A 12,000-nucleotide genomic window follows, 5' to 3' on the forward strand; every position below is an offset into this window, starting at 1 on the left:
CAAGACCAGCCGTTGCCTATTTGTAGGCTACCCAAAAGGCTCTGTGGGTCACCTATTCTATGACCAAAGTGAGCAGAAAGTGTTCTGTAGTCAAAATGCACAATTATTGGAAAATGATTACATCCTGAACAATCATCGTTAGGAAATTGTTCTTGATGAGGAGAGCTTGGATGTAGTGGGAGGTGTCCTACAAGTTCTAGGTAGTGACCAACCTAGAAGTTCTACCTGGTGGAAGCCTTGACAAGTGAGGAGGTTTTCGTGACTTATGCAGAAGCTATGTTGGACATAGACTCCCTTAAGTGGGTAGATGTCATGAGAGCTGAGATGGATTCAATGGAGACCAATGGAGTTTGGACTCTAGTAGATTTGCCCCCTAGGGTAAAAGCAATTGGTTGCAAATGGATCTACAAGAGGAAGAAGGGCCTCGATGGTTGAGACCTATAAAGCTCGTTTGGTGGTGAAAGGGTACACTCAGGAAGAGGGCATCGATTATGAGGAAACCTTTTCGCCTATGGCCATGCTTAAATTCATTAGGATCCTGCTAGCTGTAGCAGTATACCATGACTATGAGATTTGACAAATGGATATCAAAATTGCGTTACTGAATGGAGATCTTACTAAAGATATCTATATGCAGCAGCCACAAGGCTTCATAGCTGCAGGTCAAGAACACATGGTATGTAAACTAAATAGATCCATATATGGACTTAAGCAAACTTCTAGGAATTGGAACATCCGATTCGACTCTATTGTCAAAACGTTTGACTTTGAGCAGAATCCGGATGAGCCCCGTGTTTACAGGAAGACCAGTGGGAACAAGGTTATGTTATTGGTTCTGTATGTAGACGACATTCTACTCATTGGGAATGATGTAGGAATGTTGACTACGGTGAAAGTATGGCTTTCACAGCAATTCTCCATGAAAGATCTTGGAGAAGCCTCTTACAAACTGGGTCTTCGACTCTATAGAGATAGATCGAAGTGGATAATAGGATTATCCCAATCTGCTTACATTGACAAAATTGTCAAGAGATACAACATGGAGAACTCAAAGAAGGGAAATGTTCATTTCAGGCATGGAGTCACTCTCTCCCTGAAGATGTCTCCCAAGACCTCTGAGGAGATTGAGGGCATGAAGGACATTCCCTATGCCTCAGTCATAGGGAGCATCATGTATGCCATGCTGTGCACTTGTCCTGACATTGCTCAGGCAGTGAGTGTGGTAAGCAGATTTCAGGCCAACCCAGGGCAAGAGCACTTAACTGCTGTGAAAAACATACTTAAGTACTTTCGAATGACAAAAGAGTTTTGTCTGGTATTAGATGGTAGCTCACTACAGATCTAGGGGTATACTGATGTCGATTTCAAATCGGATTCAGATGATAGAAAGTCTACATTTGGGTATGTTTTCACGATAGGATCGTGTGTTGTTTGCTGGAAAAGCAGCAAACAGGGGTCCACGATAGACTCTACAACCGAAGCCGAATACATTGCCGCAAGTGAAGCTACCAAGGAAGCCGTGTGGATGAAGAAGTTCGTTCACGAATTGGGAGTAGTTCCATTCAGCACATCACCCATCCCGTTGTTGTGTGACAACAATGGAGTGATTGCTTAGGCTAAGGAGCCACGTGCCCATTCAAAGTCGAAACACATCGAGAGGAAGTACCACGTACTGCGGGAGATTGTTGGTAGAGGGGGCGTCCTGATTCAGAAGGTAGCGTCAGCGGAGAATGTAGCAGACCCATTGACTAAGCCACTGACACAGAAAATGTTTGAGAAACACGTGGAAAGTATGGGACTCCGGCTAGTACCAGATTGGACCTAAGTGCAAGTGGGAGCTGTTAGACAGTTGTATTCCCTTAGCTCCAATCAAAATGATGTATGTTATGAATTTATTGTAAATGAATAAAGTACATATTTGATTCATGCTCCTGTGGTATGTTTCTGTGTAATACCCTTAAATTGGACACTTATGAGACTCGTGTTAGTTTAGAATGTTCACAGCCATTGGATAAGTTTGGGTTGATTTATCCTACCAAGGCCGACACTGGTGTGCTGCCAAATGTTGGGGTGGCCTTTCTCAGCCACCTGGGTGAGACCCAAGGCACAAGCAGTGTAGGATTAATTGAATCTTTGAACCAGACCAGATTTCTAGTATTGCCCTAGACCTTGGAGATTGATGGGCAAAACTGGAAAGTTACACCTGACCCCTAGACTCGATTATGATACTACACTAGGTGTCAGATTGGGCTGTCTTTGATATGCCAATCAGTGAGATCCTTAGCGGGGGTCAAAACGTGGGTATGTTGGGACAGTCTAAGAATTCATCTGAGTGGGTGATCATAGTGACAGGATCAGCCCCTTTGTCGGACAAATGTAATGATCGGGGATGCACTCTATCTGATGGAAACCAAGACTGCTGGCAGCCGATTTCAATCGTTGAGATTTGTGTTGCAAAATATATTTTATATGAGACATAAAAGCATACATATTATGATTTTTAATTGTTTGCAAATTGTTTTAACTCCCGGGATCCATGTGAGTAGAGAGTGCAGCACTATTCCTTGCAGCCGAGGGAGAGGTCCTTTTCTGTCGGGCAGTGTTTGATCATTATGGGCTAAGAGGTTAAGTGTAAGACCATTGAGTAGTAAGTGTTGGGCCCATAGAACCCATGTGGTGGGTTTCGGGGGGTGCACTGTCCATAACAGTGTATTCGGCCAGGCCTTGTAATAAAGGCTGGGATGAACCCATGTGGCTGATTTGTAGATCAATGTTTGGGTCCCATGCCATACAAGGAAGCCCAACTGGGCAGCAGTTTGGAAGGCTAAGTGAGCACATAACCTTATTGGGCTTAAAGCCCATTTCGAATTGAGCTGATTTGATCAATTAAATAAGGGGCGAATTCTGAGATTAGATTAGCATATAGGATTGGGCCTTAACCCTATCCACTCAGAGAGTCCAGATCTGAATGTGATTCAGATCTGGAAACCTCCTACTAGGATTAGGAAGGGGCTGATATAATTTGCAGATAAGATAAGGGTTTACCCTTATCACTTAAAGGGAATTCTGATCCAAATATGATTTGGATCAGCAACTCCTAATGGGATTAGGAGCTGATCCCTTTAAGCTTATAAAAGGAGGAGGGGCGGCAGCCTTTAGAAGATTCATTATTCACATCCTCTTCAGAGCTGAAATCACAGAAGAAAGAATTCAGCATCTCTACGCAAATTCTTTCCTGCCGCCTCCTTCCTACTGCCGCCATATCTGCCAGTTCGATGTCTTGTTGCCTATAGGAGTGATCAAGATTGAATCTTGATATCAGTCCTTTGTGAGAGGGCTGATTGGAAGTAGTGCTCATGTGACGTCCAGCTGATTCTTGTGAATGATCTAGTTCTTATGAAGAACACTGCTGATTCTGCTCCATTTTGCACTGCGCCATATTCAGTGGGATTAGTTTTTGGTTCCTTCCTTGGGCATGAACACCTCAATTGGGAGATACTATTTCTCTGTATCAGGTATATCCCTCTCCTACTGCTTTTGTTCAGATCTGGTTCGGTTCTTGGTTCAAGATTGATCATTGAAAAATATAATTTTTCTAAAATAGGGAATATGATTCCCAGTAGGATGGAGAGAAATTTTTGAAATTCGCCCATTCTATTCTGCAAGATTCGGGTGTCCATACGATGGATATCTCATCATTTCATAAGTGTGAGGGGATTTGATGCGAATAAAAATTATCATATTCTTATTTATGAATGTTCAATCTTTCTACACTTAATTTACAATTAATTGGACTCATTACTCTGGTATTTTGATTCAAGGCAAGGAAAGAAGTCGCAAGAAGGAAAACAAGGCTAATCGGATGGTTTTTCACAGTTTCGACACCGTTCAGTAATCTGGGATGTTTATATGAAAACTAAAAGGATTTTTAAGTCTTTTATCCATTTTTTTTGTGTTATGATTAGATTTATGGAAATTTTATGAAAAGATTTGGAAAAAATATAAAATAACAAAAAAATAAAAAATGTATTTTTTTATCTACCTTATAATGACTTAATATGTTTTAGATATATAGATTATCTAACATATCCATAAAGCAATTGAAATCTCTTCTTTAATATTTTTGGAATTAAAGATAAAAAAATTAATTATTATTTTATGATCTAATCACAATGATTGAATATATTATAGATCTATGGATGATCTATCATATCTATAGAGCCAATTGCAATTTCTTCTTAAATAATTAATTTTCTTGACTATATTGTACAATGTTTTTTATTTTTTTTTTGTAATTTTTGAAAATAAAATAAAACTGTAATTATTTAAATAAGTAATTATTAATTATATTTACACTTAAAAAGTTGTGCCAATGATTGTTTTATGGTTGGATAGGAAAGTTGGGTTTTTCCATCCCTTAAAACTTAAGAATTATAATTTATAAGTTATAGTTTAACATAGTTTTTTAAATGAAATTAGAATTAATTACAATGCATTTCTTCATAAAACATTAAAATATATTAATTTAATATATATATATATATATAATTTAGTGTTATTAATATATTTTTATGATTTATTAAAATATTTATAATATTTCCATGCATATTTACATGCATCTTAATTTTTCTTCGATATACATACATATTTAAGACATATCCTAATATATCTCTTAAAATTACCTTTCCGGTACGCCTAAAGTTTCCGATACTTGAACCTTACTTCCGATATCATGTCTTTTGGGCAGCATACATTTTTTCTAACTTTTAATAGAAATTCATACATAAAATTTTTATTTCAAACCATTCCTCGACAAACCCAACTGAACAGCCCACCCGCCGACACCTGATTCAACTTTGGCCGGCCTACACAATCAGAGTTAAATTCTTGGCTATGTTATCCCTGTTATTGTGTGGCACTCCCCTTCTTTGTGCTAAAAGCAAAATCCTGTCCTGCTTTTTTTGACATATAGTTTTTTTTTTCAACTACACTGCATGGTTTCTGCCACATGCAGAGATGATGGTCCAAAACTAAGATCATCCATCACCTTACAAATTAACCCTTTGGGTTTGGTCTTGTTTTTGGCTTTTATTGGAACTTTTTTTGAGGTGATGTTACCTTTTGAAGAAAAGCTTTGGGTCTTCCTTTTTATTTTTAATATAAATTAGTGTTTTAGAAGTCAAAAACTTGTGCTGGAAGGTCATTAAGTCAAGTTAGAGCTGATTTAACCAAGCTTGTAGCAAATTGAACCTTCACCTTGGCTGGTCCGGGGTCAGATTCTTTCATTTTTAACATTTTTAAAACAATAATGGCAGAAGTTGCCAATGTTTAATACTGGCAGAGGTTTTCAGATTGCCCGGTATAACCATCAAATACACTTGGTTTGACCAATGACCACAAGTCCACAAAGATTTAGTGCTTCTAAAGCTGAAACTCATTAAAGAGGAGAGAGATGAACATGCCCAGGCCCAGGCCCAGGCCCAACACTTTTGCTCGGTAAAACCATCAAATACACTTGGTTTGACCACAAAGAGAAAGTGCTTCTAAAACTGAAACCCATTAAAGAGGAGAAAGATGAACATACCCAGTCCCAGGCCTCTCTTTTACACTAGAGTACCATTTCAAATCTCTCTCCCATCTAAAATTCTTCCTAAAGCACCTTTTGTTTGTAACTTTCTCTTCTTCACTAGAGTTTCACTCCAACTCTCTCTCTCTCTCTTTCTCTCTCTCTCTCTCTCTCTCTCTCTCTCTCTCTCTCTCTCTCTCATATTATCAATCGGCTCAACCCCCTCCTAAAATTTCTCCTAAACAATCTCTCCCATCTAAAATTCTTCCTAAAAGGCTAAAACACCTTTTAATCTATATCATATTATAAATCATCTAAAAACCAAAAATGCGGGTAAATTAATTTTTGAAGTATTTTTTATATTTTCAATAATTACTGATATTATTGAATATTATTTAGTAAATATCAACACCTAAACTATAATTTTTTGTAATTTTGGTAAATTGAAAATTTTAATTACTAAGAATTGCTTACTGAAAATTACTGATTTTGGTAATTTAATTTCAGTTTTTTTGAAAATTAATTATTGAAATCAATAATTACAAAAATTAATAATTAATTAAAATATTAATAAATACAAATTTAGTAATTAAAATTATCAGTAATGTTTTAGTGGAAAATTAATTTCAATAAATATAAATTTATTTTTATATTTTCAGTAATTTTGATATTTACTATAATTTTTTAGCAATAATTAGTGATTTTTTTAATTAAGTGCAACTTAAATTATATAACTTCCAATTTTCCAAATAAATAGTTGAAATATTTTAACAATTTCCATAAGTATTGGATACTACATTTATAACTACCATAATTAGTGGAAATATATTTATGGGTTTGGGGTGGTGTTATAGATTTAGGGGATGACCCCAAGGTAGGAATGGTAATGGGCAAGTTCGAGGCGGGGATCATACTCCCCATCTTGACCTCGAGTTTTAAATTAATCCCTATCAAAAATTTTAGCTTGCATCCCCAATTCTTGACAGAGAAGGTTTCCCATCGGGGACCTGAATCTCAGATTTTTTTTAATTGAAAGTTTATTTTTAGAAAGGTATTTATTTAAAATAAAGGAAAATTAAAATGCAAATAATATTTTAATATATAGATATATAATATAAAAATATTATAAATAATACAAAATAATATAATATATATACACATATTTAGTATATATAATTGGGATTGGGGTAGGGTGTAGGCTTTGCTCCTCGTCCCCAATCAGGTATTCCTACTAATTCCATCCCAACCCTATCCCAACTAAGGCAATCTCCACCCTATCATTGCCTGATTGGGGAGGCTGGGTACTTGGTGGGGATAGAGAGAATTGCCATACCTACCCTTGGGTTGTATAGTTCTATAAAACAGTAAGTTTTAAATTTAATTTCGTACACCACACGGGTTCCGCTAGTATATGTATAACCATATATGATATACGATATTTAGATTTAACTTTTATGATTTACACTAAAATTAAATCAAACATTCAGATATAGATAAACCCTTTCTTTAGTGGGCACATTTGTATTAAAACAATGATTTAGGAATCTATCAGGTGGACTCAACCCATTGATGGTTCTACTCTTCTACTCTACATGGTAGAGAAGAGAAGAAGAAGAGTAATTGACTCAACTAATATAATAAAAAATCTCTATCCTATAGAATTATTTGACCTTGTTAAGAGCCTCCCTTTCCTGGAAAGCAACACTAATAAACGTCACTTGTCCCCAAGTGGGCTTTGGGCGGCAATAAAATTTCCTCATTATCACAAACAAACGCCGGTGATGATGTATTGCATTCGCATCCACAGCAAAATTCTTTTCTTCTATTTTATTTTTCGATATTTAAAAAAAAATAAAAACTATATATAATAGCTAATCCGTGAATGGTCGGCGTTGCAGTATTAACATGGACCGCTTACATCCCATCACAAAAGTTTGGCCTTAAGCTCTTTGGAGTTATTCTGACGCACGAGGATGCCTCCACCCCTCTCACTTCACCACAAAATATTTTCTCCTTCTCTTATCAATCTCTACAGCAGTGGCCAGTGGGTTATGTTATGTGGGTTCCGCTTACCAAATCCCCCAGTTGTTAATTCTTTTGGGGAGCATATTTCTTTTTCCTTCACGCCTGCATTATCTTCAAGTTATCAGCATCTCCAGTTTCAAACTTTTTAGCAACCTTGCTTGCATTAATTGGACCTCATACAGGAGTTGAACTCCAAATACCCAATATAAGGACTTGGTTCTGCCACGTGGCAAGTGTATTTGGTTGGGAGTCGGCTAACAATTGGTAAGTGATAAACACATCAAGCGCTAGTTTTCAGGTGTAGCAGATGCATAGTACTTGGGATTTTACTCAAATTACTCATGATCGTATTCATATTGTCACTGAGTTTATTTGTATCTACTTTACAGTTTACAGTGGTAAATACATCAAGCCCTAGTTTTTTTTTCATCCTTCAATTTATTTTATTTAAATGCTAAAAAAGAAAAAAAATCATGGAATAAAAGAAACAAAGTATAATTCAAATATTTTCAGAGTGAAGAAAAAAATCAACCCACGATTTTGAAGTCCAACTTTGAGCCGACAGTGAAAAAAGTCAAAGTTCAATCTCAGCCATCTGATTTTGAGATCTCTGAGGCCTCTACAATAAACGGTCCAAATTTATCACATTACAACGTGGTTTATGGAATTAATGTGTACAAATTTAATTGTATCTATGTGTGTCACTGTGTTGAGTCTACACTCTACACTCTACAGACAGCGGGAGTGGCTTGTATCACAGTATTAGTAAGGGCGCATGCCTGAAGAATAATTGAAATTTGACAAAGCCAATTAGCCAAACCACGTTGCGGCGTGGATAGACTTTGAGGTGTAGGACCCACACATCTCGCATCACCCAGCCGTCCATCGAATGTCTTGCTTGTATCACGTTTTCTTACAAAAGTAAACGTCCCCTCTATCGTTCCCCCCAAACCCAATCGGCCAATCTATCCCTCCTCTCTCTCTCTCTCTCTCTCTCCAACCAGAGGCCAGCCAAGAGTTGATACTTGCGGAAGCTTGTATAGTCGCGTACTCGTATAATATTGGAAAGCATAACAATCGCCAACAGCCTGTTTCGATCAAGTAAGTGTTTTTTCTTTCTTTCTTTCTTTCTTGGGATACATGTAGAATTTTTTTCATCAAAATCTTGATGATTTTTCCTGGTTTTTGTTTATTTAATTCGTTGATATATTCAATGAAATGCTGAATTAATGAATCAAAGAGTAGCATTCTTGTCGATGTAGTTATATTTTCCCGGAACATGGATAGAAACACATCTTCGAAATAAGTGGCTACGGGCAACTGTAAATGCACTGTCTCATTTCATCTCCAACTATTGTTCACCAAAAGGAGAAAAAGCTTCCATTATTCTGAGACGATCAAATAAAACACAGACAGCAGGCAATTTATAAGCGACTGTTTTTTCCTTTTCTTTTGAAAAAAAATGAAATGTTTTATTTTCTGAGATGGTAGCCACAGCCTCACAGCTCGAGTCTTTCACTGTTTCTGGAGCTCTTATCCTACGAAGAGGACAAACAAGAATTATTTAGGTTCCAATATTTCGAATTCGGTACAAGCTTTCATTTTCAGATAAAAAAAAGTATTCATGCATACTTGGCACACCCTGGATATTCTAGATTAGAGTTTAGATTCTCAGAAAATTCCTTCTCACCTGGGCCCAGATTTACAATTTTCAGCTAGTACTCCTAGTTAAAAAGAAAATGAGGGAAAAATAATCGAAGGTAAACGAAAGCCAAATGTGAATAATGCATCTACTTAGATTTCAGAATCTCATCAGCTTGTCTAAGGTTTCAGAAACAGAATAGATATAAAAAAGACCAACAGCTGCAACGTACGATCTTTAGAGGGAAAGCCTAGAAACACCAATATGATCGAAGCAAACACTAAACACTACATTACTATTGTTTCAGCTCATCAGCTGGGGCCCTCCTCTTCTTTCTTACCCAACAAAAAGAACAAGAAAAAAAAAAAAAACAAAAAAGATTAACTGCTGAAGCCCGAAAGCTGAAACCAATCAAATCGAAAAGCTGTTTCTAGCGTCACCCAGGGGTAATTGTGTTTGGTGCATGGGACCAGCAGACATGAGCTCTGGTAACAAAAGGATCCCGGCCCGCCCGAAATGGACATTTGGGAACCCAAAACGGGAATTAAATCTAATTATCCAAAGATCAAGTTAATAATCTTGATTTTAAGATACTCTCTCTTATGCCAGGTCCGATTGAGATTGACCCACATCTCTCTCACTCTCCTTGATCGAGCCTGTAGCAGACAGCGGATCGGTTTAATGGCATCCCAACATCCATCCGAACTTGAATCCGTTACGGCAGACTCTGTCACGTCTTCCCCGCGATCGGACCACTTACCACATCCGCCGCACAGATTGTATGAAGATCTCTTGCCCCGTGTCCGATTCATGTGCAGTTTTGGAGGCCGGATCCTCCCTAGGCCACACGATAACCAGCTCCGGTACGTAGGAGGAGAGACGCGTATCGTCGCCATCAATCGTAACACCACCTTTGCAGCCCTTCTCGCCAAACTATCAAAGCTTTCTGGAGCCACGGACATCACCGTCAAGTATCAACTCCCCAACGAAGACCTCGATGCCTTGATCTCCGTCACCGCAGATGAAGACGTCGAGAACATGATGGAGGAGTACGACCGCTTATTACATGGTGTCAACTCCAAAACGGCCCGGCTCCGACTCTTCCTTTTCCCTATCAACGGCTCCAACGCTAGCAGCCTGGGCTCACTCCTCGACGGTTCATCCAAGCGCGCAAACTGGTTCCTCGATGCCCTCAATGGTGGCGATGGGTCGGCTTCTTTAGAGCGTGGCCGGTCCGAAGCCTCCTCTATCCTCTCTGAACTCCCTGACTATCTCTTTGGCCTTGAGAATTCGGATGACACTCGCGAGCCCAAACCAAAAACCCGCTCCTCTGTGGCCGAAAACATCTCGGTTTTCGACCCCGGTTCACCGGCTCCGACTACCTCATCCCCGTTCTGCTCTACCTCATCGGCGCCTTGCTTGCCTCCAATCCCGGATCTTCCACCCGTTAAAACAAAGCCAGAGAATCCAATTCATGCCCCTGATTCAAGAGAAAATCCGCTACAGGGTTTGAAGGAGACAAGAGATGTATCAATTTCTCAACAAGCCGGAGGATACCAGGGTAGTCCTGCATGCCAGTATCCACCGGACTCTCACTTCCATGGTCCCACTGTAAAACCAGTTCCGGTTTACTATGTTCCGGGTCCAGTACCCGCAGGGAACGTTCCGGTGCAACACGTCCAGATACCGGGTCACTACGTGCAGCAAATCCCGATGCCTCCGGGTCAAGTTCCAGTCGGGTTCCGGCAACCAGTTGCCGGCGTAGGTCAGGTATACGGTGGGGGCATGAAACCGGTTTCAGCGGTTGAAGCATATCCATATGAATACCCGCCAGGAGTGATTCCTGACGGGGTAGGTGTAGGTCAGCATGTATACTACGCGGTTAGAAATCCGGGTGCCATTCCGGCTTACCCTGCTGCAGTGCTCCCGACTGGGGCTGAGTTGCACCCAGCTAGTACAGAGACGAAGATTCGGGCTTCTCAGTCGCTCTCAAAGACATGATATGGGTATAGCCGTATAGGCTGTTATATGTATCATAACTATCGTCTGGCAAGATATCAGTAAGTGCTGTTTCTGCCGTTGGATTGTTTGTTGATCAAGATAATTGAGTTGTATATAGTTTTCCTTTACTTTCCAATTCTGGATTGTACATAGTTCTGTCATATGTATGCTTGATAATTTGTACAGAAAAATTTCTTTTAAATAACATATAAATAATATTTTAGTTGGATTTAATCAGAAGTTGGATTGGAGCACGGATTGGGCTTCAGCAGCTTGTCTTGGCTGTGCTCGTGCTTGGGTTGTGGGCCTTGTGGCATAAGCAATTTGGCCTAACTCGTTTATTTATCTTTTCGTTGCATCACTTACACTTACAGATCGTACTCTCAATTTGGTGGCTTGGGTGTTGATAAGCTAGCAATTAATAAACATAGAGTTTAAATGCTTTATACTTAGATTTGATGCTTGCCAAGAGGCCCAAGATTGATTTTATAAAGAAATTCGAGCGGGCAGCACGGGTGAAGGGCAACGTAAAGACATTCTAAAACACAGCTTTTGATGGGCCAGACCTTGTGTGTAATTGGTTGAATAAGCATCCGGGCCGAAGAATTGGGCTTAAGGCCCAAGCCCAAGGTTAAGTTTGATTTGTCTGATTCTGGCATAGTTTGTACTCAAATTTGAGATATTTGAATTGACTTCTTGCTCGGATTGGGTTTGAATTAGCCAATCGACTTGCATTGAAAATTGGCATACATATATGTGTTAATAC

General features: G+C 38.9%; 1 protein-coding gene across 1 annotated transcript; it reads left to right on the forward strand.

Moving 5' to 3' along the window:
- The first annotated feature begins 8,536 nt into the window (after positions 1-8,536).
- LOC148877976 (uncharacterized) lies at positions 8,537-11,468 on the forward strand. Its single transcript, XM_088947394.1, has 2 exons — positions 8,537-8,692; positions 9,843-11,468. The coding sequence occupies exon 2, from the start codon at positions 9,915-9,917 to the stop codon at positions 11,232-11,234; it is 1,320 nt and encodes a 439-aa protein (XP_088803520.1). The 5' UTR covers positions 8,537-8,692; positions 9,843-9,914; the 3' UTR covers positions 11,235-11,468.
- Positions 11,469-12,000: the final 532 nt, after the last annotated feature.

Source organism: Nelumbo lutea, chromosome 1, assembly GCF_056320005.1.
Source record: "Nelumbo lutea isolate HS-2025 chromosome 1, American lotus-T2T, whole genome shotgun sequence".
Taxonomy (NCBI): Eukaryota; Viridiplantae; Streptophyta; class Magnoliopsida; order Proteales; family Nelumbonaceae; genus Nelumbo; species Nelumbo lutea.